Source organism: Gallus gallus, chromosome 10 (genome assembly GCF_016699485.2).
Source record: "Gallus gallus isolate bGalGal1 chromosome 10, bGalGal1.mat.broiler.GRCg7b, whole genome shotgun sequence".
NCBI lineage: Eukaryota > Metazoa > Chordata > Aves > Galliformes > Phasianidae > Gallus > Gallus gallus.
The window spans coordinates 10,588,508-10,614,252 of record NC_052541.1 but is presented as its reverse complement, the minus strand read 5'-3'; the positions used below and the strand labels follow the sequence as shown (position 1 = coordinate 10,614,252).

At 36.1% G+C, this 25,745-nt stretch overlaps 3 protein-coding genes across 9 annotated transcripts in view; 1 reads left to right on the top strand and 2 right to left on the bottom strand.

Moving 5' to 3' along the window:
- Positions 1 to 1,481: 1,481 nt before the first annotated feature.
- DTWD1 (DTW domain containing 1) lies at positions 1,482 to 6,774 on the bottom strand. The gene is made up of 6 exons (XM_040706754.2): positions 6,701 to 6,774; positions 5,968 to 6,165; positions 4,977 to 5,258; positions 4,057 to 4,200; positions 3,199 to 3,472; positions 1,482 to 2,930 (listed from the first exon to the last, which is right to left on the bottom strand). Exons 2-6 carry the CDS (start codon positions 6,040 to 6,042, stop codon positions 2,701 to 2,703), a joined length of 1,005 nt encoding a protein of 334 aa, XP_040562688.1. The 5' UTR covers positions 6,043 to 6,165; positions 6,701 to 6,774; the 3' UTR covers positions 1,482 to 2,700.
- A 44-nt stretch (positions 6,775 to 6,818) lies between these two features.
- Positions 6,819 to 25,745, top strand: part of FAM227B (family with sequence similarity 227 member B) — a 121,586-nt gene continuing 102,659 nt past the window's right edge. The window contains exons 1-10 of one of the 4 annotated variants that reach the window (XR_005862516.1): positions 7,069 to 7,357; positions 8,170 to 8,262; positions 9,989 to 10,238; positions 10,906 to 10,970; positions 11,324 to 11,368; positions 12,797 to 12,898; positions 13,672 to 13,748; positions 14,972 to 15,069; positions 16,539 to 16,665; positions 18,957 to 19,086. Coding sequence is in view for 3 of the 4 variants with exons in the window: in XM_040706176.1 (XP_040562110.1) it covers positions 7,229 to 7,357; positions 8,170 to 8,262; positions 9,989 to 10,244; positions 10,906 to 10,970; positions 11,324 to 11,368; positions 12,797 to 12,868 (660 nt within the window). In the remaining variant the exon portion in view is untranslated. Of the gene's footprint in view, positions 7,358 to 7,690; positions 7,727 to 8,169; positions 8,263 to 9,988; positions 10,245 to 10,905; positions 10,971 to 11,323; positions 11,369 to 12,796; positions 13,229 to 13,671; positions 13,749 to 14,971; positions 15,070 to 16,538; positions 16,666 to 18,956; positions 19,087 to 25,745 lie in introns of those variants that run through there. The other 3 variants (NM_001391908.2, XM_040706177.1, XM_040706176.1) reach the window with 3 other exon arrangements.
- The window catches only part of FGF7 (fibroblast growth factor 7), a 30,897-nt gene continuing 27,393 nt past the window's right edge, over positions 22,242 to 25,745 (bottom strand). For 3 of the 4 annotated variants that reach the window (XM_015291987.4, XM_015291985.4, XM_015291989.4), the window contains exon 4: positions 22,242 to 25,327. In XM_015291987.4, coding sequence (XP_015147473.1) covers positions 25,133 to 25,327 — 195 coding nt within the window. In that variant the 3' untranslated portion in view covers positions 22,242 to 25,132. The remainder of the gene's footprint in view (positions 25,328 to 25,745) is intronic. The other variant, NM_001012525.1, reaches the window with a different exon arrangement.

Here is a 25,745-nt window from a genome sequence, read left to right as displayed (position 1 = left end):
TTATAAAAAGTTTTCATAGGAATCTCAACATGTTAATTACAGATATTAGATGTGCTTGTATCACTTGGTATAAGAACAACCTCAGTGTAATACAAGAGTGACAGTAGATGAAAAAGAACCTGAACCAATTCCTGGATGCAGAGTCCAGATTTAAAATCTTTTCTGCACGTTGTTTTCACTTGGGAATTAAATTAATTTACTTTTGAAATAGATTCTTAATTCCCATTGTTCAAATAAAGTGAGGTACAGAAAACTTAAATTTGGAAGCCATTTTTAACCTTATGAAACTGTTTTCTGAAAGTAACAAAGAGCAGCTTATATAAGCTTTTATCTGACCTCTACTTCTTAAATAAAAAAACATGTTTTCAGGGAAATGTCTTGGAAGTACCTTCCCTCCCCCTCCCCCCCCCCCCCCCCCCCCCCCCCCAAGATCTCTCTCTCTGCTTCTTGTAAAACACTGGGTCAGTGGGTTCATTTTATTTTTGTTTGCTCAAAGTGGATGAAAGTTCCCATCTCAAATTTGTGCGATACAAAATCACTTCTATGATTTAAAAAAATATTACAGCAATCTTCACAAAATAATAACAGATGAGATTGTCAATAAACTATCAAAATTCAAACCAAAGGAGATAGCATTAATCAGTGTAAGAAGCTCCAGTAGCAATAAAAATGAATAAGAAACGTGTTGCTTCAGTAGCATCGACACATGACTGATTTTTCTAACTGCTTGGTACACATGAACTCACAGTGTCATTTACAGCTTTGCCATTTAGGTGTGTGTGTGTGTATGTGTGTATATATATATGTATATATATATATATATATATACACACTCATACATATACATACATTTAAAAATGTTTTTTCTTATTGACTTCATACCTATGCTTCTTTCCATGCTTTTGTAATTCACACACTTCATATGCACTCATATAACTTAACTGGCATTTCTTCTTGCAAATGCAGATATGCTTTGGTTGTGCACCGAGATGGGATTTTATATGCATTCACTTCTGCAGATGTACTTATCTTCAGGTCTGTAATCTCAACCTGCAGGGAATATATCTGTAGCTTATTTAAAGCAATATTTACTTGGATTTCATCAATATCTTGATGCATTAAAAAAATATATATATACACACATACACAGCAAATCAGCTGAGTCTGCATGGATTCCCGTGTAATAGTAAAAAAGTATATTCTTGACGTTTTTTTCAGTGTAGCATTTCTATGCTTACTAGGATATGAGGGCACTCTTCTGGAGAGTACGGTACAGATGATAATTCAGTCATATTTCTAGAGGAAAATATACAGCAGAAACTTTGGAACTTGTGTTTAAAAATAATCTACTACAGTTCTTCAATCTGTGTCACTTTGACAAGATTTAGTTTTTTGTCAGTAATGCTAATGAAAATACCAAATATGTATCCCCCTTATATTCTGCCTGTAATCAAACATTTTTTAGTATCTTAAGACTATAATTTTTACCAACATAATTTTATTTGGCAGAACAACCTAGTATGATTTAAAAAAAAAAACATATATACAATTTTGCTCGTAAAGTAACAGATCCAGATTCAGTACCTCTGCCAGCACTACCTTTACTGCTAGAGCTTGGCAAAGGCACACACACAATTACACTCACACACGATGACTCTGCCAGCAGTCCTATGCATACCAGCAAAAATGAAATCAGAAAAGACAGTCTTATTTATGCCATGCAAATGTGCACAATGCTGCAAAAGAAATAACACAGTAGATTCACGGTCTGCCTAAGTTAAGGAAGTCCTGTCAGGAATGCTGAGGTCAGAACCACAGTCTATCATACTTCTTGTCTTTGTACATTTAGCTTAGGTCCTGAAAAAAGATCTACATTTTCAGGTAAGTCCAAGGGTGTTCCATGAGCCCTTTCTGCTGCTTAGAGTATAAGAAGATGGCATCTACAAAATTTTACTATGATATTCTTTAACGTTAACCCATAAAGTTAGTGTTCCCCAAAATAATAATGAACTTATGTAAACACTTGGATTCTGTTTGAAGGAGTCGACAATTATGCAGGAAATTGAGAATAATTTTAATACAACAGTATGTGAATGGTACTATAGAAATCATGCACTGTACAATGACAGAGACCTCTTTTCTATTACAAGGACAATTTTCTGGAGTCAATCATCAAGTATGTAATTTATACTCCATTTTCTCAGTGTGGCTTTTCATTTACTGTTGTCCCCAGTCCTCTATTAAATACCATCCTAATAACTTCACGACGTTTTTGAAGTCATGTAACTGAAATCAATTATACTGGATAAAACATATGAAACATCCAAAACATAAATAATAAAAGAAGCTAGCATGCCAAATGCTTTTTTAGAATTAGATGTACATGGGACAAAGGCCAACTTCTCCAATCCCCACCTGAAGAAATTCATTGTGATTAGCAGATCAGGTTCAAACAGTACAGTATTTAGTAAACCATTAATTCTATTCAAATAAATAATTAAAATCAGACTAATCTGAGTAGTTTTGTATCCTTCTCTGTGCATGTTATGCACACATAAAGTTACTTTTAGAGGAAAACTCTTAGCCATGACTAAGAGAACCATCTGTTTTGAGATTTCAGTCAGGTAAAATTACATTATTACGATAGATCATCATTACAAAAGAAACAAAATAAAAGGTTGTTACCTATAGACAGACAGTTTATTCTTTTCCTGTGCCACGCTTGGCATTTTTAATCAATGTGTACATGAATGAAAAGAAAAAAAGCAGATTATCATATTGTCCTTTGTAGTTCTCTTTCAAAATCTCCTGGTGATAATCCACGAAGAAATAATAAATTGCTTCTATTGTGGAAAGGTATGTATCTGGCTTTCCTTTCTGATGACGCCAAAAGCAAGTTTTCCTTGTTTTCAACTCAATTTGTAGTAACCCTGTCAAGAACAAAAAATTGACATGGATTAGAGAAGGTGGATTGGGGGATAGGATGCCAAACGAGGCTGTTTGAGGCAGGAATTCCACTCCTTCCCTCATCTTCAGTATTCCCAAATTTTATGAGTAATTTTCGGAGTTAGGTTTGCAGAATGGCAGAGGTTGGAAGGGACCTCGAGAGAGCTAAAGGATGCAGGGAATTTTTATGATTTTATATACAGGTATTTCATTTAAGCATTTCTGTAGCAATAACAACTTTTTTATTTTTACCTTGAAGTCTTTCATCGGTTATTATTTTATTAGTTTGATTCCAGGTACTGTCAATAAATACTATTTTCTTCAGTTTAGTGCCTTCATTCATGTTGCTTGAGTTGCATTCATTTAAATCTTTTTCTTCTGTAGGTTCTACTCTTGCTTTCTTAAGAAACGGCTCTTTGGAACAGTCATCATCAGTGTCACAAACACCTTTCCTGGAGTATTTTTGGAGATGGAAAGCAATGTCTTTTACTGAAACTGAATCGGGGCCAGGAAAGATAAGTGCCACCTAAATGAAGAAAATAAACGAGATCTGAGCAATATGCTAATGAAACAGTAAGAATTGTTTCATTAAAGAATATAAACTTTTGATCCCTACCCACAAGCATTTAAGTCAGTGGAGAGGGCGTTTCTCTTTAAAGATTAATATTTTATATATATATTTTTTTCTAAAAGGCTAAAGGATTGCATTAATGAATAAAGACACTTAAAATTAAGGATGTTTAAATCTGGCAGATGCTGACTAGGATGAGCAGAATACCCATCTGAGTATTTTTGAATGTCTGGGTATAACACTTCTTACGGTACACGGTATGACACATTATCTACCACCTAGGGTGCTGGAAACAGGAAATTCAAGGTGCTTAGATGGTGCTGCAGTATCTCCAAGCTTTGCAGGACAGACTATAACCATTATATGTTTGTAGGCCCATGCTTTGAGATGTTCAAGATGGAATGGACTGGATTAACAGAATAGCGCTTTCCTCTCTCTCCCAGAGGAGAGCAGTATCAGCTGCAGGACGAAGCATGGAAGATAGCTCCATTTTTCCCCAGCACAAAGCCATGTTATTTTATTTATATGGAATTTCTTACTTCATGTCTTTTTTCTTTGTATTCTGGAATGCAAGGGTACTTGTAAATTGTAACATCATCAGGAGCCAGGAGCTTAGCATGCACAGCAGTGCTCTTGCCATCACTTTCATTTGGGTGTTTAATAATGTCAATCTTCAAAGGTAACTAAAGCAATAAAGAAAGAAAAAAAATATTATCACATACAAAACATGTATGTGTGTATATATATATATACACACATACAAAAGCTTATTTAAAATTCAGGATAAATCCTTATGGGCATGTAATTAAGACATACTTCCTTTAAATAGTTTACAATTATTTTTTATGTTAGAACTAAACCAGAGTAAACCAGAGACAAGTGACAAGAAGCACCTGTCACATTCTCTGAGTTCATGTAAATACCTAAGTATGCAATGAATGCAATTTGGAATGCTGTAGCACTGGTGTGGTTAAAAGCTCTAGAAATAGTACCAAAAGATAGATAAGATACAGGCTTAATTTAAGCAATATAATGGTCTTAAAATATGAATACTCATCTGTATTACATATTAGGCCTTGGTTATGGGCAAATCATACCTTATTCAGAGTACATTTTGTACAGGCCAGAGTTCTTACAAGCTGAAGAATGACGGTAAAGAAACTTTTAAAACCAAAGTGAACTAACACTCGTGAGTGACTTCTGCTTATCTTCCCAACAATTAGGCACGTAAACATTTATGTGAAGAGTGGCACACTGTCAGCACCTGTGCATGTGATTTCTCAAGTAAGAACAATAATTTTATCTAAATGGAATTTATTCATTTGATATCACTTCTGTGTTAAAAATTACTGTTTGTAAAGAATGAATTAGAAAAGAAATGGTCATAGACCATCTGTTCTATGTCCCAAGTAACTAAAAGACAGAAGAATATTATAAAAGATTCATAAGAAATATTAACCTTCACTGTTGGGATTTCTGTGGTAGGGACAGTTTCAACAAGAACAAAGCATGTGTAACAATAAAACATCCTTGAGCTACTGCATCGTGGGCATTTTGATCTCCCACTTTTCTTTGCCTTTTCAAGTACTTCCTGTGATGCTAACTGTAATTTTTGAAGCGGGTTATCTTGAAATGATGATGGAGTCTGCAGTTCTAGACTTCCCAAACGTGCAGTATTTCTTTTTGGTCCTTGAGAGTTTTCTTCATTTAGAATTGTAGATGAACTTAAAGACATGGTTAGCTGAAACAGACAATATGATTTACCTGTTAAATAAAGATCCGTAACAGTATAATTATAAACAGATTAGTCTATATGATCCTATGATTCCATACGATCCTATTAACAAATGTATCTTCTACAACAAAAAATAGCACAATCATCTGACCTAGTGATTGTCGTACCAAGAACTCCAAACAGATTGCAGGAGCATGTAAACAGCCAGACAGAACTTCAGATCTGTATTCTTAATGCACATGCACTCATCATTTTACCCAGATAACTTAGCCTATTAACTGTGCATGTGTTTTTTTTTTCCTAGGGGCAGGATCTGTGTCTAGAGGCCTGTGAAACACTGCCTGGCACTTAATACCTGCAGGAGCAGCCCCATCAGTTTTCAGCATGACTACTGGTAAGGAATTAAACGTCTACAGGACAGAAAGCTGTAAGATCTAACTATAATTAGACTTGGATCTCCGTGCTGAAATGTATTGCTGAAATGCAGGCAGACAAACTAAATGGAATTCCTGTTGACAGAGCTTTGTGAGAGAAAGGAAATCATCCAGGAACAAGGCTTGAGGCTAGATTAACGCTTCTGAAGAGCTAAAATAGGGTCTTGGTACTCCATATACTAGATAGTAAGTGCTGGCAGTCTGAACTCATTCTGCAGGTGCATATTTGTTCAGTAACACTGACAGAACAGCCTTTCTTCCAGGCTTTCTGCACGACATACCCTGCAGCTGGCGCACAGCCTTCTCTTTGCTGTGAGTAGCACGAACAGGGCTCTACCTGCCCCAGCCGGGATCATTACCGCTGTGTGCCGCAGCTCCAGGGACGCTGCCTGCCCGGGTCGCTCCCGCCGCTCTTCGGCCCGTGCAGGAGGAGCCGCCCGCAGGAGCCTTAAGCTGCCTCTGCGCGCTGCGCTGCCCCACTTCAAATGAAAGCAGTAATCCCCGTGTTTACTTCTGGCTAACCGAGGTTGCCTTTTATGTCAGGGATCGCACTTGAGAAATGATGTAACCCGAGAGCCACGCTTAACGAAAACAAACAAACAGCGATTCCCCAGATGTGGTCCAAAGGGAACTGTTTAGATAAAACCAAGCGTAATCTAACTGAAAAACAACAAAGATAAAACGCTCAGCGAGCTTTACAATAGGAATGCAAAATTAATCCCAGATAAATTATATACTTGTGCATGCTTTGATACCTCTCCCTCCTGCAGCGACAAGCTTTAACTTTTTAAAGGTCAGGAAAACCCACTGAAATACAGTCAAAACCCAAGGCGGACAGGTTCCCTGGTGCGATCTGCTTTTCAGTAGCTGGGAGCGAAGGGCCAAACCCGGCCCGCACCGCAGGACGGCGGGCGGCGGGCTCTACTTCCGCGACGGCAAAGGCCTCCGCAGAGCCGCCGGCCCCCGCCGCCCTCCCGCCCGGCCCCTTCCCGTGCGCCCCCGGCCCCGCCGTGCCTTCGCCGTGGGTCGCGGAGCTCCGCGCCGCTCCCTGCCCCGCCGGCCCGGCTCCCAGCACGCGCTGCGGCCCCAGAACGCCCCGGAACGCCGAGGGCGGGCTGCGCGCCGCGGGAGCGGGGCCGGAAGGACGTGGCGGCACCGCGGTTCGGCGGGAAACGGTTGCTAGGGGCCCTTAGCAACGGCACGCGCCGGGCTGCAGCACGCGGCCGTCCGCCCTCAGCTCCTGGAAGCTTGAGTGTTTTTTGTGTTTCCTTTCCTGCCCCGTACTTTGTTTTTTTTTCCACCGACCGTACATAACTGCATGCTTACGGTTGACGCCGAGGGCTGGGGAATTTTGTCACGGTATTTCTTTTTGTTGTTGCTGTTGTTTTTCATCTCTCTCTCTCTCCACGGGACTGCAAGCTTCTCTGTGGAGCTCGGGCTGAGTGAGGGCACTGCCCTGCTGTGACATCCCACGTCCTGTGGTCACGGGCTGCATTTTTAGGCTGACGTGCCTGTGCGAAAGCAGTAATTTTGGTATAGGGAATGTTTATCTTGACTGAGCCAAGGGCAGTCTGTGGTATCTTACTTGCAGGAGCCCTAGGGGAAGAATTAACATCGTGGGCACAGTTTGTGCCAGGCTTTGCTGTGTTACAGCCCGCAGACCTCACTGAGGTGGGTGGTGCTGCAGCCTGTAATGCAGAGGGCACCGACTGGGGCTCCCTTGTTCTGCTTCGGCCCGAGCTGCTTCTCATGAGGTGCCATCTCCTGTGCTTGAACGATTTCTTTGGATGCTTTACCCAACTTTTGGGAACAGCAGAGCTCATCGTCCAGAAGCCGTGTCTGGAATTGCAGTCACTCCTTGTTATTTGATCCTGTGCAGCACTGAAGGCTGCCATCTTAACCATTCCTAAGAACGGATGCTGCACCATTATTTTGTTCTGAATTACTCATTTCATGATTTCCCAAAGCAGTTTTTCTTTGAATGGGTGTTTCTTATGTTCTTACATCTCTTTGGTGTTGTTTGTGCTTGGAAGTAACAATGTATAAGTAACAATGTATAAGTAAAAGTTATACAGAACCTGAGATATGCAAGTCGACTGATTTCAGTAAGACTTCTGCTCATTTACAGTCCTTGCATTGCTTTTACTTTATAAACAAAACTGGGACATATAGAAGCAGAGGAGACCTACTTGGTGATGCAACTTTCACATTTTTTTTCCCTGTATATATTTTAAAAGTACATAAATGATATAAGTATCTTGCTACTTTGTGTGGATATGTCTAGAAGAAAAGGGAACTTCTGCTTTTATGGTTGCATCCTCTTTAGCATCTTTCTCAACATTTAGGAATGTGAAGTGATTCTTCTGCTTTTTGCAGAAATGACTGAATGAGTTGTACATAAGCTACAGAAATTGCCTTATTTGTAAGTTTCAATAATCCAAAGTTTAAATATATGCTCATATGTGTTGTCTTATGGTTTTTAGGGCATTCTGGTGACAACAAATCTTACTGCATGTCAGTCGAAAATGGAAAAGCCTCCTTTGACTTTTGAAGAATTCCTACGGTCTCAAGACTTAGTGAGTCTAACTGCTTGTTATTTTAGCTGCCCATGTGTACAATGGAGTGAACATGTAGGAGTGGGGTGATGAGCAAAGCCATGTGGATGTAAATATCAAGAACTGAGTTTGAACATGTATTGTATTCCCTAAACCCTCAGTCATTGGAAACTAAGAGGTTTGCAGCAATGGCAGCCCATCAAGGGAGTGGCCTTTCAGTTAAATTTTTCTAGAAACGTAAACCACGGAGGAAGTTTTTGTCTGCTGTACAGCACTTTCGTATTGTTGGAAGCATGCTTGAGTGACGACACTGACCCAAGCTTTGTTTAAAATATTTGATTAGACCACAGCATTACTAACACAACACAAAGTGCTGAACCCTACGGCAAAATGTGCTGATGAGTATGACAGAGTGAACAGCTAGCTAGTTTTATTTTTTAATGAGGTTGTTTTCTTTTCTTGTACTGGGAAGCGTGTTAGGGGAAATCTTTCAATGTGCTTTTATATTTTGTTAAATAATTTAATATAATGTGAATACCAATGATTCCAGGCTGGATGTGGCTCTGGGCAGCCTGGTCTAGTGATTAGCGACCCTGCACAAAGCAGAGGGGTTGAAACTCGATGACCATTATGGTCCTTGTCAACCCAGGGCATTCTACAATTCTTCATAATTACATTATTTTTGAAAGAAACAGAAAATTCCTTTTCACCTGCCTACATAATTTGCAAGTATTGATTTGCTCAAAGCCTCTAACTGTAGAGCTATGAGGAAAATTGCTCTACTGCACTGAACCAAAACGTTTTATCTCATGTAAACAATGAAAGAAAAATGTTTTAAAATGTTTTTTCAAGTGGAACATTTCATTAAAAGAATTTAATTTTTATTTAAGGACAAATTATTTGGAGGAACAATCTGATATAAAAATGGAAACATTATAATTTTGGATAATGTCAAAACAAAATATTAATATATTTTAGTTTCCCAATTGGTTTTATTTGCCTTTTTCTTTTTAATCCTAAAGTACTTGTGTGTATTGCTAGTTTGCTCTTCATTTGATTTGGCAGGGAGGAGGGAGAGAATAATTTGTTTTTCTGTCCAGCTATTATGGTAGAACATGTCATTGTTTTTCAGCTATATTAGGGGTTTTAAAAAGAAATCGATCGTTCCATATTAACACTTACTAAGTAATTTCAGGGAAGTAACCAATTTGATGATTGACTTCAAATGACTACCATTGGTTTCAACGGGTTGTTCAAATGTTTAAGCTACTAGTTTTAATTCTTCACTGACCAAGGAGCAGTTTCTTCTTATGCTTCCAAGGCTGTTCTCAACAGATGGAAGACATTACTGTCCTTTCAGAGAACTTAAATTGCACATGATTTTATTTGTCTCTTTAGAAACACAACAACCCTTTTTTTCCCTGAGTTATCTCTTTTTCTAACTAAAAAGTTATAGTCCTTTTAATTGCTCTGTGTATGCTATAATGGGCCTCCTTGGCCTATTTCTGTTTTTCCCTCTTATTGAGATGATATAATCATCTCTGAATGCGGCACATGGAGCAGCAGGAAATTGCAGTCTATGTTAGCAATGTTGCCAAGATCTGACGTTCTTAAAATGTGTAAGTAAAATGTGTTTATACTGGTATTGCAACTCTTTATCCAGAATAAATTTCACAGGTTCCCAAATTTAATCTTTCCATTTGTATCATGTTCAGAAATAATTACTTTTGATACGTACTGATTGCAGACGGACTGGCCAAGACGTGTCTGTTTGGATGAGCCTTATTCTTTGGTGGATAACTTAAGAAAAGACTGTTCCTTCAGTGCTGTCTCTAAGAGTCTGCATGAACATGCTCCATTGACCGTCAGTTCACTCTCAGATTTGGAGAAGAGAATGAACACATGCCTTATTGAACTAAAGAAACATGCTGAAACAATATTGTCATTACAGTGTGGACCAGCGTCTCTAGAAGAACAGCTAATTGCCCCTGAACAGAGTAATAGTCAGTTCATATTTTTAAAGTAGAAACTATAGTTAGAAAATGAGAAAAAAAAATCCTAATGCCTTTAGAAGACTAGTGATTTCTGCCTACTTCTTGGTAACAGTGTAGAGTAATAGAAAAAAAAAAAAGAATAAAAATGTAGGTAGAATTTTTGTAAAAATTGTAGATAGAAATGTAGGTTTAGAGTTTGCAAAATTCCAGAAATTTAAGTAAAGTTAACAGTGCACGTTGGAAGTTTCCTAGGCGCTATTTAAAACAAAGATATCGTTCCAGAGAAGTGTTTGCAGCTTTTCCTCATTTGCAAGTGTGAAGTGTCAATTTTATAATTTAAAAAATCTAATAAGCTGAAGTTCCAGTTCTGGCTAGATCATAGGAACGTTTTGTTTCAGACCTAACCAAAGTGTCTCTGAAAACATGTTCTCCACAGATCTTGCTGTTATAAAGTAAGGATGAGACATGTAGAAGGACAAAAATGGTGATTTTCAAGTCTTCCAATCCTTGCAATAATGCAGTAGGATGATGCAGCGTCATGTTTTGTGCATGTATGCATTTAGACATAGTCATAGATAAATTAGAAGTCTTTGTCTGATTAGAGCTTTTAGTCCATCACATCATCAATCCAGATTCTATTTCTAGATAAAATTTGCTAATTTTTTTAAAGAGATTCCTACTGAGCAAATTGATCCAGAACTTCTGACTCGGAAAAGTGAGATGAGGAAAACAAAGGTATATTATGTAATTATGTATTTTTAGTTCTCTTTGTGGGTTAGATGAGAAGACAAAATTTGCAAGTCTTTTCCTTGGATCTAGAGGTTAGATTACATTTACCTTTGTATATTTTTGGGGTGGGAAAAAAAAAAACTGAACAAAACAAACAGCCACATTTGAAGTATTTTTTTCTTTATATCTCTAAAGGTATTTTGTAATATATACATCCCCTAAAGGCTCAGTTTTAGATGGTTGCTCTTAATCTGAATTAGACTCAAAGTTCATAGTATGAATTTTCCTGGCTGAAAATATTACTTATATAATTGTGTGAAATAACATTAATTTTGAATTGTGAAATTAATAACTTTCAGGTTGCCAAACGCATTACTGAGGAGTCAAAGGGTTGGCATGTAGAGGTGAGCTTTATTGCGTTAATTACATTTTTAAAATTACAGGGCATTCTTTCTTATAAATGTGTTTTGAACTGTAAGTCAAAGAAATACCTTTGATATCAATCCAAGGGAAGAAAAACTGAGATTTGTTCAAGATTCAGTATTAAATTTTCTAGACAACTTGAATTTAGGTGTATTACATAACAGAAATTCCAAATACAATATAAATATGCTGGGCAGTTTTATTCATTTGATTTTATCGTCAACTCTTGGGAGCGTAGTTTGTGACTTTTCAGTGAGGAAAGGGGCCTTGAAGAAAAGATGTCTGTCACAGCTTGGAATATCTTGCCTCTGGTATGTTTTGAATGTTGGTTAGATGCTAAGCACAATCAGGTTCTTTTTTTTTTTTTTTTTAATATTAATGTGAATACTCTCAGAACTGAGCCATAAATTACTAATAAGATAGTGAGTTATTACGCTGAGTGATGCAACTTAAAAGACCATATTGTATTTGTTATTTGGTCTATTAAAACTCAACTAAAGGCTCTGTTAAAGAAACTATTGAGATATATAAATGTAACAAATCCTCTGTTAGATTCTTGTGGGACATCTCCGAAGTATCAAAACAATTACAAAGCATGGTTGCTCCTAACATATCTGCCAATGGGATAGATTTCTCAAAGAGCTTGTACAGTCTTCATCTTTGAAAATTTCAAGACCATGCAAAATAAAGCCTTGAGAACCTGCACTGTTCTCTCTCCTGAGGTCCCTTCCAACCTGATTTAGCCTATGCTCCTGTAATATTGCTATCAGTTGGTAAGAAACCAAGTAACTATGGTGGTAATACAGACAATGTACATTGTGCATTGGACACTCTGAGCTAAAGAAAATACCTTAAAAAACTCAATCAGCTCATTTCAAACCGATGCTACTCACTAGGTACACTCTTATGCATCGTGTAACGTTGTAAGTCACTGTATATGCTGTATGGCCAATCAGAAGTTTGTACTTGTCTGGAAACTGATACAGGAGCAAATAGGCCAAATATATCCTAAATGGCCAAGAAACAGTATCATCTCAAATTGAAAAAAATGACATATATAGGTTGAAAGAAGCAAAAAGCCCAGCAAGTATGAAAAATTGGAATGGGTTTACTCATTCTTTCTAATAGAAATTTTTTTTTGGGGGGGGGAAATCTCACAAGAAACGAAGTGTGTCAAAGATTGAAGTGATCATATCATGTACTTTGACAGACTTATGGTGAAAAAAGAAAACAACCACAAAAGAAAGTATTTTTATAAAATAGAGTCACCAGCTCTGTTGGAGAATCCTTTGTAGGTTTTAATTTAGAAAAAAACTGCTTAAGTTTGAAACACTCTTTTCTCAGTGCAGCATCACAAAGGGAACATAATTATCAGCTTTGGTTACTGAAGATTTTTCTTTTCTTTTTAGAGCTGTAATTACCCTGGTTTCAAAAACCAACCTTTAGAATTATCAAGACATTTGGAAGCTTCAAAACCTTGAGACTTAGTTATAAAAGGTCGATATTGCCAAGTACGTACTCTTTTCTTCAATATCCTTATCACAAGCTGCTAATAAAGAGTACTGCAAAATATTTTGACTCATTCATCTTTGTGTGTTCCACTTTCATAAAGGTTTTAGTATCACTATTAGCATTTATTGAAGTTACAAAACTGCCTGATCTAGGAGCTGTTTAATTTTAGCTCATCATTGTTGAAGAATTCTTCTAGCTGCCCCTGTCCTGTGTCCTACAGTTGGCCAGTAGATAAAGTAGTGAAAAAATAATGTAAAATCCATATTAAACTTAAAAAGAGTTTCAAAAACAAGGTAAACCCAGAATTACAGTATAGAACATGTAATTTTTTTTTACAGTCTCTGTGGCATATATGTTAGACATCATGTTAAATTACATGGGCTTTTTTGTTTGCTTTTTTACTGTGTCTGACTACTTATATCTCACAGCACTGAGGGAATGATTGAACATTATGCACAAAGAGAGATGGTTGCCTGTAACACCTCAGTCTAATTACAGCAGCAATTGTAATCTTGTTGAAGTATGAATTTGCAGCAAGTATGTAAAGCACTTGAATGCTATTATGCAAATGGATTCCAAATGAATTTCTTCCGTGTGTGATCATACACTCATACTCCATAGCTGGTGGGCATGAACCTCATGGCTGTGAAACTGATCTTGCATTAGCGTATCAAACAGGGCCTCACTACACATGCTACTACTATATGCTCACATCTCCCACCTGGAGACATAAAAAGTGAAGATATTCCTTATTTCTTTCATATGACCACAGAAGAAAAATGAAGACAGTGTCCAAGAGCTTCTAGGTGCCCTGTTAATTCATGCTAGATAATGGCTCTTCTTCATTAGGTGAGGAAAGATTTATTTGATGATATGCTAATTCTTTCAATATGTGTGCATCCATCTTTTACTACTGATGAGGGATCCTTACTCTATCTAAAATTAAAGCTTTCACACCTGCATCTGGACTAAATTAGCCAGGAAAATTGCAGTTGACAGTTTGGAGTATTATTTTAATTGTAACCTTTATTTTCTAATTTTCTACTCATTTCAGTGGGAATTAGCAGTGTCTTCAAATTCTTTGGTTACTTCATTAGCAGACAAATGAGAAGGCATTGTCTTTTCTTGTGTGGTCAGTATTTTAATTAGCAGTTGAAAAGATAGGGTTAATTTAGAGCTGTGTCTCTGCTGTCTTTGTGATCAGCCTTAGATGGTGATCTCTGTCCCTGTAAGCTGTTAGTTGACCCAGGGTAACATTTTCCTTGCAAAAGTCCGTTTGTGGAGGTGACCCACTGTCACTGCCACCACTGCTGAGAGGCACCACTCACTGCCTTGCTGTGCTCACATCCACTGTTGGATCTCTGTAACTGTTCAGCAAGTGTTGGTAAATTTTGATGGGTTTAAAAATTTTGGCTATTGTTTAAATGTGTGCAAACCTACCCAGATAGCCAAGTTACAAGTAACATCAAAATCCTTTTAGCACTTCTGCATTTGTTCTGGAACAACTTCGAATCAGTGCCTGCCTCCAAATGTCAATGGAAGTTTATCTGGTGCCTGTATCTGCTTTGTTGTTAGGATTAGTTACAGTATTTGTGCTCTTGCATATTTTTAATTATGTTAAAATTTAAATGCAGTAAGTGTGATTTGATGCCTTATTAATTTTATGTAACTTAGTTTTTGTGATTTTAACTTTATATATTTAAACATTTTGTTGTAAGTTTAGAGAAAATTAACTAAAAAAACCCCAAGCAAAATAAAACAAAAAAACATTGAAGATCTGAGAGTTGTTGGTAACCAGCAAATGCAGATGTGTCCCCATTTACGATGGCCTAATGGTGAGGTGCCCAGGGAATCTGCTTTTGTTCTCAGTAGAAGCTGAACATTTCCCTGCGAGCTTTTTTTCTTTCAGTATGTCCTCAGTCTGAAAGAAGGTTCTCATTTTCTTCTGGATTGTGTTCCAAATGAAAACCCTTGCACTTCCTATCCTTGTGTAGTTTCAGTTTGTTCTGTGGTTCTTAGATTTTAGAATTGCAGCATTCAGCATAATAAATATTTTATTGTTCGTTTGACAGAAGGAAGTTCTTGACATCTGAAGAAGCTTGTTTCTCTCAAAATCATCTATTGCAGCATTTCAGGAATTTATTTGTGCTGATTTCTCCAAAAGTTTAAGGTATAAATGAATTCGATGTATTCCTAGATCTGTTGTTATTAAAGAAATAAGCTACAGATTCTTCAAGTTGGCTATAGATGAAAACTGAGTACATCAATTACAGGCCGAAGACTAACTGACATATAACTTTAAACAGCAGTAGCTGAACACATAAACGGCTAATTTAGATAGCAGGTTTATCCCATGATGCCTATAATAAGCATTTAGTTCAAAATTGTTTGTTTTACTTTGCTTGCTTTATGTATCAATGCTAGGACTTGCATAAGGTATGATTTTGCAGTATTTAGGTTAAGAACATAAATTAAAAATGTATATATTCTATTACCTCAGGTAATCATTGTGTTCTTTATTAAGAAGAGAAGGAAAATATTCAAATGGTAGGAGACTGTGGTTATGTACAATGGCTTCAATTCAGTACAGCACTTAGATTTCATCTTAGTTATTGGCTGGTACACCACATATGCTTCAAATAATAGACATACTTAAGTATGATTCTGAATCAGGAACTACTGCAGTATACTTAAAAAAAATCTGTCAATACATATAGAAGGAAATACTAGAGTAAGAAGTGGAATTATTTTAAGAATATATTTTAGTATTGTATTGTCAGCACTATAATAGTATATGTAAAGATGAGCTCTAATAGTCTGACACACAAGTATATTAGCTCACAACAGCATATGAATTTATGCTGATGCCTTCTTCTTGGGTTCATGTTTCACCCTTTGAAGCCCAATCAGGAAGATCAGGACCACTTCTTTGACAGACTTGCAGAAAGCTTTGTGGTGCTTTTTTGTCTTGTTCCCAGGGATAGTAAAGATGTTTCCCCCCTCCCCCAGGTAAATGAGCACTTAGTAATTCCACTGATATACAAAAAGATGCTGTATTTTGGCTCATAAAACTATAACATGTCCCATAAACAATTTTACACATATCCATGTTGACAGTGTTTGCCTGCACTAGAGAGCTGCATGTATGTAGAGGAGAGACGGCAGTCAGAAATACTGAGGGAATCTGGAAATTATCACTTTGTCATGAAGTTGATTTTTTGGCTCATACAATGTGTGAATAATAAAACAATGTTAAAAGATGAGAAATTTCCAGATTTCTTGTTTTTAATTAGCTGCCATGATCAGCTCAATATCATCAAACAATACTTTATCCTGATTTTAGGCTTAAGAGCTCTTGCTCAAAGTACATAATATGTTTAAATCACTCTCATCGTATTCCATCTTAACTGGGAACTTTGATGTTGGCTAAGCACGTTATTGAGAAGTGTGTTCCTTACTGTTGGTACAGCTGCCTAATGTTTCACACGAGTAGTAGAAGATAGCACTATTCTTTTTTTAAAAGAACGACTTTGCAGTTACTATGCTTCACTTGAGTGTTTTTTCATTAGGTAAAAATATTGTAGTATGAAAGCTCTTTTTGTAGCTTTGTTAGACACGGTGTTATTCTTGTTTTGGCAGATGTATCCTGATCGTTTGTCTCAAATCCTTTACTTCACTTTCTGTGAAGCATTTCCTGAATGCCTTAGCAGATTTGATGATGATTTTATGGACATATTGGTAGACTTAATTTTTCAATGGATATCAGGTACTGTGTTTGTTTGTTTGTTTTTGTTCAGACCACCAGATGTGCATTTCAGTGAGAATCTACTGCTTTTTTACCCCCCCATAATAGTAAGACACATAAATATAAATATATATAAAAAAATCAGTGCTGGAAATACTATTGTTAAAGCTAGCATCCTGTGCTCTGATCTGGTAATAACGATGATGATAACAACATCTTAATTCTGATTGTTGGCAAATATGATTAAACATTGTAAAACGGTACTCTGGAAAGGAAACAAAGAATCTGAGCTGTCTATCTGTGGCATTGTTTCTCTTTTTTTAGTAAAAAAATAGCACTGGATTTGACCTTTCAAGATGCTTTTGACAAAAATGTATTAAAGTATGTCTGTAACATACTTTGATTGCTAACCTGTGCTGTATCAATGCCTTGGCAATCTAGTTTAGCATTCTGTTGTCCGAATGCAGCTGATACTCTGGAAGCATTCTGCATTCTAATTATTTATTTGAGCAGTGAGATTAGTTGGGCATGACCTTCCAGTGTTTAATAATGATGAAGTCTTGCTGCGAATATGAGAAATTTCAGACGACCAGATTACCTTTCTATCTTTCTATTGTGACACAATTTAGCTACAGTTTTGCAACTATTTCCATATAAGGTGATTGAGAATTAAATATTTTTCCCCATTAAATTAAGCTATTTCTGGGTCAAAATCCCCGTATGTATGTTGTATTAGAACTATGAGTGCAGTGAGAGCACTGATGTCACTGATTGTTTCAAAGCTTGTGTGTCTCAGAGTCTGAGTGGGTGGCAACTGATAATTTCTTTAGAGCTGGTGGATATCAGGATAATGCTGAAAAGAAAGTATAGTATTTTGAAGATCATATATTTGCTCTAATCCAGTCCTATTATTGCTTTACAGCAGCGACTCTGTTCTGGCATAGTTCTTGTCGCTGTAAAAGTACTTAAATATTATAGAATTAGCCAGCAAGGATGTAATCATACATGGAGACATAATTGAACTGATGAATGCTGATTGTTTCAGTGCTTTCTTGGTGATACATTATAGAAGAGCTATTGTTAAGAATCTACAGTAAGCACGTAAATGCAGTCAGGATAGAAGACATAAAATTCAAATATAGTACAAGAAAAACTGTATTAATTACTGAGAAAGCTGCTGAACATGGCAAGCATAGGTTGCTTTTTAGTTAAATAAAAGACTAGGAGGTCTTCCCCTCCCCATTTGTAGGTGGCCTTAAAGTTATTTCTCTATTAAAAACCCCAAACCAGAAGAAAGGTATAAATATGCTTACTGGATTCTTGACTGTACCTGTCCTAGAAGCTTCCCTTGGATTACCATTAGATATTGCCATGTCTTAACAGTGTTTATGATTCGTAGATTGTACACGTTATTTAATATCCATTTCAAAACTTAGATTTAGAGCAGATTTCTATCTTTAGTTCTCGTTTATTTAGATTTCATGACAATGTGGAATTCATTATCTTGTATGTTGAGCTGATTGACAAATGCAATAGAAATGTGTTTTTGAAGTAGGCACAAAATACAAAAATATTTTCTCAAAACCTTTCTCTATGTCAGTCAGTGTTTCTTGAGCAGAATTTTCTTTTTAGTTACAGACCGAGAAAATTATGTATAGAAATAAAAATACCCTGAAAAATCTAATTTAGAGAAGGTTTACATATTTCAAGGTTATATGCACCAAACCTCAACTGGGCCTTTAACTTGAAAGAGCTGCATAAACCCGCAGTAAAGTCTGTAATGTGTAAAAATAGATAATGGATGGAATTAACTGAAATTTAGTCAGACTGAGAAAAAAAAATCCTGAGAAATGAGGATATCACTGCTATGGCAGAGATTCTATATCTGCATGAAATTTATAGTGTGGGAGCTGTGCAGAATTCTACTGGAATGAATACTGAAAACCACTGACTAAAGTAAATTATGTATTGCTGCCAGAATAATTCACAACCTCACAAAAAATATGCAAATATATTAAATTACTGGAATTGGAACAACCACAAAATAAGGATATTTATTCATGTATAAAATCGAGCAGAGGTAGAAGGGAGATAGCAAAAAATCTCTGTGAAGACACTGGTTGACTTTAAATACATGAATTTAGTTGTTTTAGTTATTGGGCTTTGTTCCTTAGCTTAAGGTTGAGCATAAGCATAACACTGTTTACACTGGATACAAGAAAGAATGTAATTTTAATTTAAATTGGGAGGAATCACACGGCACATTTCAAAGTAACATCAGCATTTTTCTAAATTTAATTTTTTTTTCCCAGGTCTAAAACCAAGGAAACGTATGGAATAAATAGAATCTTGAAAGCTGTAAGGTTACCACTGTAAAATGTAACAGTAAAGGTGCTACTGCTGACATACCAGTGAGTGAATCTGCCAGATCCACAGCAGCTCGTAAGTCTTGTAAATATTTTTAAACTCATAATGTTTGTTATGTTTGTGCATATTGTAATGTAGATTGTAGTACATTGCAAAATCTAATTGTCAACAGAAATTATTAGTAATATTTTCACTTTATTTTTGCACGGAATCAAAATGCCGTAGCAATTAAAAATAAATTGATTGGTCATTTCCTCTAATCCTGTTAACAGGTATTTTTTGGCTGCTCCTTTCTCTAGCACATGGTTCTCATCTTCATTCTTTGTTGCACTGTCTTCTACCTCTTTGTCTTCCCTGTCCTGGTGAATCGGATATTTGGCTGTATTATTCTATGGTGCTAGATGGCTGTTATTTCTCATTGCTGCTATATTAACATTCCTTCACAGTTCTTGTGCCAATTCTGCTTCTCACTTGCTCTCTTTCTGAATGTTTTGTTTCTTCAAGTTAGCCAGATTATTCTCTCTTCTATCATATCTCCCATGTCTGAAGTTTCTGTTTTCCTTCCTCCTTTATTCTGCCAGTCTTTTCTTGCTACTCTTAGTCTTCCTTCTGCCCCCAAAGCTTTTCCAATACTTGCCTTTTTTTTCCTATTCTTTTTTTTTCACGTGCTCATGTGATTATGTGCTTTTGTGGATTTAGATCACTCCACCATGACAAAAGTAAGGAAACTTGATTTTTGTTGTAAAACAATTCAGAGGAAAACATCTGTGGGAAAACTTATAAATCTGCCAGTCTTAAAGATAAGGTGATGAAAAAATTCAGAAATTCATTAGTGATGGAATCAACCTGAATGGGTTGTTTGTGTGCAGATCCCCAGCCTCTACCATTTTCAGTGATACTACTCTGGCAGATTTTCCCAACAGCTATGTTAAATGGTTAGGAAAACACAGAGGCTTCTCTCATATTTATTAATGTTAAGGGGAGAATGTTTGGAGCATGCTGTACTCAGGAAATCCTGAATTAGTGAAATACCACAGAAATTTCAGAGGCAAGGAAGTCTTCTAGCATGTGCCATCATTTCCCCACAAACTTGCTCTTGTAATGTAGATGTAAGACAACTGTGTGGATTTTTATGTGTGCAGTGCGGTATGAGCAATGAGGAAGAGTTGCTCTTGAGAGCTTGCTGAAGGATTTGGTCTCTACAAATGAATGCAGCTTTGCAGAATCTTTGTGTGGATTGGCTATACACCTCTGTGACTTAATAAAGTAAAATAGTTCACTGTCATTATATATTTCATGTTAGCTTTTCTAAATAATTTTCCTTTTTTTCCCTTAGTAGTTCCTTTTGAGTATAATTGAAGGGGGGGGGAAAAGGAGAAGCACTGTTTCTTTTAAATTGAAAGTCAGTGTTACTCTCTTCATGTTACAGTCTTGGAAGGAAATTCTTGTTTATAAAATCCATTTTTTTGTGTGTTGCTCTGTTTGCAGTACAGGTTTTAGAAACAGAAATGTATTATGTTCTTGAAGACAATTGTCAGAGGAACATTTGGGTTTAAAATATAATATGCTTTTACAAAACCAAAAGCCAGTGGAAACATTTGCATGATTTTTATAAATTCCAATGGTTTTCTTCTGGTATAATCATGTTTCCTTTGCCTTTTGGACTTTGGTCATTACAGTATTTTGCTAGTACATGAAAAGTAAGAATACGAAACTCAGTAGAAAGTGATTATTTGCAGAGCAGGTTCAATAAATCACCTCAGTTGTTGGTTACAATAACACTTCTGGCCTGAGCTTGCTTCAATGACAGTAATTTTTTGAAGTCACTGAAGCTATTGTGGTCTTAATGCTTCTTTGCAAAAGAAGATAGAATGACTTCTTTTTTCCTATGAAAATATAATAAAAGGGAGAAGCCTTTCTATTTTAGCTCTTCCTATTATTATCCTATTCTGTGCTCTACCACAGTGCTTTAGGCTCTCAGGGCACTCTCAGTTTTGTTTAATAGTCTCTTGTTCTCATTTATGAACACTGAGAAGCTTGTTGCTTGCCCAGATCCTCTTTGGTGCGTAATGTCCCATGAAATCAATAGGAAAAGGGTGTATAGGCAAGTTAGCTGTCAGTATGTTGTGTCTTACACAAGAATTGAGCATCCATGGTTTCCACATGTTCAATTTCATCTGGAGGTCTCGTGTAATGTTCCTGTACTATGCAATAATATTACAGCAACCCAGTTAGACATAAACAAGGCTAACCTTGTTAGCTAGCTTGAACGCAGACAGCAGTCTAACCATGACAATATGGTGTCCTGTGTTGCGACCGAAATCACTGTGAATGTAGGCATAAATTCAGCAATATCCCCCCTGCTGACTTGTGCCCTGCTGAGATTATAATGGTGATTTAAAACTAGTATGGAAATATGTTTAATGTATTAGCAACATGTGTCAGGCTTGTACCTCTTTTACTTACATACAGAGTAGGACTTTGACCATGACTTTCTTAAAGTTATGCGTGAAATTTATTGCAGAACCAAATTTCAAAGGCCAGTAGATGAATCATAATAACTCAGCAGTCACTAGCTAATGTCTATCATGTCTATTTATGTCTATCAAAACTGATGCTGTCCAAGGTAATAATAAATTGTGAGAGAACTGGGAATCTCAGCCTGGAGAAGTGGAGAGTTGGAAGGCATCTTATCCATATTTGTAGAAACCTGAAAGGAGGATGCAAAGAAGCTGGTGCTAATCTCTTCAGTAGTGCCCAGTGCCAGGACAGGATGCACAAACTGAAACATACATTCTATCTTAACATCAGGAAACCCTTACTGTGCTGGTGACTGAGCAATGGAACTCTCCTTGGAGTATCCCTCTTTGGAGATCCTCCAAAGCCTTGTGGACATGGCTGTGAGCAGCCTGCTTTAGGTAGCCCTGCTGAACAAGGGGTTTTGGACCAGAGGTGCCTTCCAACCTTGACCAATCTGTCATTTTGTGTTGTGTTGGACTTCAGTTTGAAAACATTGTAAATTTTGTGCTAAGTATATGCATTATACTTCATTCTCACCAGGAAGTAATTTTCTGAGTTGAGTTCTTTTTTTCTCCTCTATATTATGAGTCAATGTTGTCAAGTGCCAGGCCTCTTAGTAAAAGCATTTCCTAATGAAAGAAACCTATTTTGGTAAACTAGCATCTGCCTTCTAAACAAAGTTGGAGAAAACCTCCTTTTTTTTTTTTTTAATGTCTGGAGTGTAAGCAGGTTTAGAATTGTCTGGAATGCTTGAGATTTAGAAGCTAGCTTTACTCAGCCAGGTATAGAGGAGTTATTTACAGAGCTCAGGTTTTAACACTGGGTGGTATTTAGTTGCTGTAAGACAGATTTGCAGATCAATCAGTTTGGTTTGCAAATTTTTCTAACCTAATTCTGCAGCTCTATTTTATATAAGACTGTTTAAATGTTTCTGGATTTCTGCTTAGAAGACAGTTTTAAATTAAAGGTATTCTCAAATTTGATACACTGGATGGATCTTATCTTGCTTTCTGTTAATCTTTTCCACTCTGTACTGGAATAGAACAAGCTAGGATGTGTTTTAGCCTTTAAGAGTGTTTGTTAATGTGCCAGAAAATAATTGAAGAGAAACCATGAAAAAAAGGGAAAAATCTGATTTTTTTTTTTCTCAATTAGAACACCTCCATTGCAAGGTCAACATAAGGAAGGTATTGTAACGTGCTGGCTGTGTGACTCTGCTACTGCAGGGATTTGAGCTTAGGCATCTTTTCCTGAACCATTCACCTGGAGGCTATACGTGCGATATGACAGAAAAATGTAAACCAGCTTTGGTTTACCTAATAAGGATGGTAGTATAATAATGCATTGTATAAAACATAGAGCAGTACGTGCAAATTACCTTAGGGACTCAAGAATTGCTTGACCGTATGCTTATATTCTTGAACAACTTAATCAAAAGGTCTTTAGAAGAACCTATCTGTATCTAATTTAAGCACTATTTTGCATATATTTGCATATGAATATACATACTTGCACAGAAGTTTAAATTTCAGTTGAGCTTTAAAACACAACCTTTGGGAGATTTTGCTCTTTCCATTTTTATTTCAAAGCTTCAACTAAGCTAATTTGTATCTAAAAACTTTTGCTAGTATATTAATGTTAATTGTGAATAGGAACTTTATTTCAGTGTTTATATATTCACAGAGAAGTGCAGACAGTTTTCAGCAAAAAGTTGTATCAATTCTTTGATAGTACAGTCTATTGTTTTCCCTGGACAAGCAATAGATCAAGCAGCAGAAGCACAGTGAAGGTTTAATGATGTAGTTGTATTGACAGATTTTCTGCGTGGTCTGGTTCATATCTACACTTCAGTTTTTGATATTACTAAGTCAAACTCCACAAGTAATTTCCAAATTATAGCATTTGATAAGCACATAGTAGTTAAAAAATATATATGTATATATATATATCTTAAAGAGAGCTGTTGCAGGCAGTTCTGTGTGAGTGCAGTTACAAAGAAGGTGTGTCAATATGTAGAAAAAAAAAGATTGTGTCTAGATACCTGTGCTGAAAAGTAGAGCATTGAAGTCCATTAACTCCACTTGACTTCATCCAAAGCTGGTAATGATTGTGTAACAGCTGTTTTAGCTAAACTTTGGTGATCTTTGAGCACAAATCACAATGCTGAGAAAACTTGCAGGCAAACTGAACAGAATGAAGTAATTTTCAGTCATGCAGGGCTTGCTTAAACACTCTGATACCTAGAAAAGTAACGTATCTCTTCTTCATCATGTCACGTGGATCTTGGCTGGTGTTTCAGATTGGTCATGTGGGCTCTTACACTGTTCTCTGAGTATCGGTTCCACCAGCTGAGGATTTATTCTGCAACTCTTTTACCTAGTATAACTCTGAGCTGCTAGTAAATCAACTTGAGTGTGTGGCAGAGATTTTTTACGTTTTTGCATTGTTTCCTTTGAGATGTCCATTGTGCGATTTGCTGCAGGCTGTCATTTTTGTCTGCCATCCAATGTATGTTGGCAAGAGGGTTGTGTACTAGACTTTGTGTCTGGTCACAGAAAAAAATTCATGCATCTCAGCCAGACCATTTTGTTATTCCTTTAGAATTAAAAGCATATGAAACAGATGCGGCTTAATAAGGTTTTTTTTTTTTTATAAATAACATTTAAATAACTTAAAACAATAAAGTTCAAATACAACTTAAAATAAAGTTTAATGCTGTAACAACAGAAAAAGCATGTATAAGGTTGAAAAAAAAAATTAAAAGCTGTATGCCCTAACAGGAATTATACAAAAGATAGGATATGTTACATAAAATACCTTAATATGTCTGAATTTTTGCTTTGTCGTTATATAAATTGTTACTTTGTGAAAAGTGAGATGAAGTACGTTATTTATTCCTATTATTTTACATACACTATTTTGAAACATCTTTTAGAGCAGCATTAAGTATTTGTTTCATTAATAGATAGGAACATTTTTGTAGTAGAGTAAACTTATTTTTTCCAAACTAACTCTTTTTTCTGAATGCAACAATAGACATTTACAAGATTATATATTTTTTCTGATCATATAGTTTATGTATACGACATCGGTTTCTTGGGGAAGTATTTAAAATACTGCTCAGCCTCCACACTTACTATTGACTTGATAATCTGACAACTCGTTCCAGCAGCCTTAAAGTCTGACATATTTTACACAACATTATCATCTGCTTATTATTATTATAGCAGCCATATTTAAGAAGCAGATTGTTTTCTGTGTTTTTTTTTTGTGGTTTTTTTTCATTTAAATTAAATATTATCAGATAATCAAGTCATGACTTATTCTTCAGGGTAAATTAATTTAAGAAACTACCCAGTTAAAATGACTAAGATAATGATTGTACAACTCTTTAGAATTTTTTACAGCTTTTAGTTAGGAAATCTGGTTTTGTGTATATTTTCAAATCTTTTCCACGTAGTCTCTTAAAAATAAACATAAATGCGCAAGTCCAGCTTGTTCAGTTTCTCAGTAGTATTCCAGCCTCTCTCGATACCTTGTCAAATAATCTTCTTAAAAATATTCTTCCTGCTGGAACTAGTTCTGTACAGATCACGTATGATTAGGATATTGCCAGAGGAAGAAAGTGGGATGCTCTGTGTTCTTTCTTTGTTTTTTTACCCTTCATGGGAACACCTTTGTGGTTTAGTGTAACAAACATCTCTTTTCCTTTGTGTGTCCATTTTGCAGAAGCATATGTATTATAATGGTTTTCTTCAATTAGTTCTATGAAGTTGCAATCCTCATTGCATACTTTCTGTTGAGAATAAACAATTTAGAGTAAAATAATTGCAAGTGTTTTTTAAATACGATCAGAGAATATTTAGATTGAGGGAGATGGGGGAAAATGATGCATCATACAAGCAACATATTTGTGATATTATGAGTATTAAACAAATTGATATATTAGTAATAATCCAATAATATTATTAACACTGATAATAAATAAATTATGCTTCTGAAACCTGAGTAGTGAATACTTCAGCTTTATATATTGCATGTTAACATTTCACATTTTAAAAAGTACACAAGCTCCACTAACTGAATTTTCAAAGTGAGTATGGAAGTCATGCACACATGGGATACATTTTTATTTTTTGGGACTTTATTTCATTTCACACAAAATATGACATATGTTTTTAAGATAGTTCATGATGATTGTTAGAGACGTTAGC

Bases quoted from the DNA above. Each gene is read 5' to 3' on its own strand.
- DTWD1 (XM_040706754.2), bottom strand. From the start codon at position 6,042: ATGATCCCGGCTGGGGCAGGTAGAGCCCTGTTCGTGCTACTCACAGCA. The intron at 5,259-5,967 runs GTATGTCGTGCA...TGTCTGTTTCAG, and splicing joins GGCTGTGCGCCAGCTGCAGG to CTAACCATGTCTTTAAGTTC. The intron at 2,931-3,198 runs GTAAAAATAAAA...TGTTCTTGACAG, and splicing joins AACCGATGAAAGACTTCAAG to GGTTACTACAAATTGAGTTG.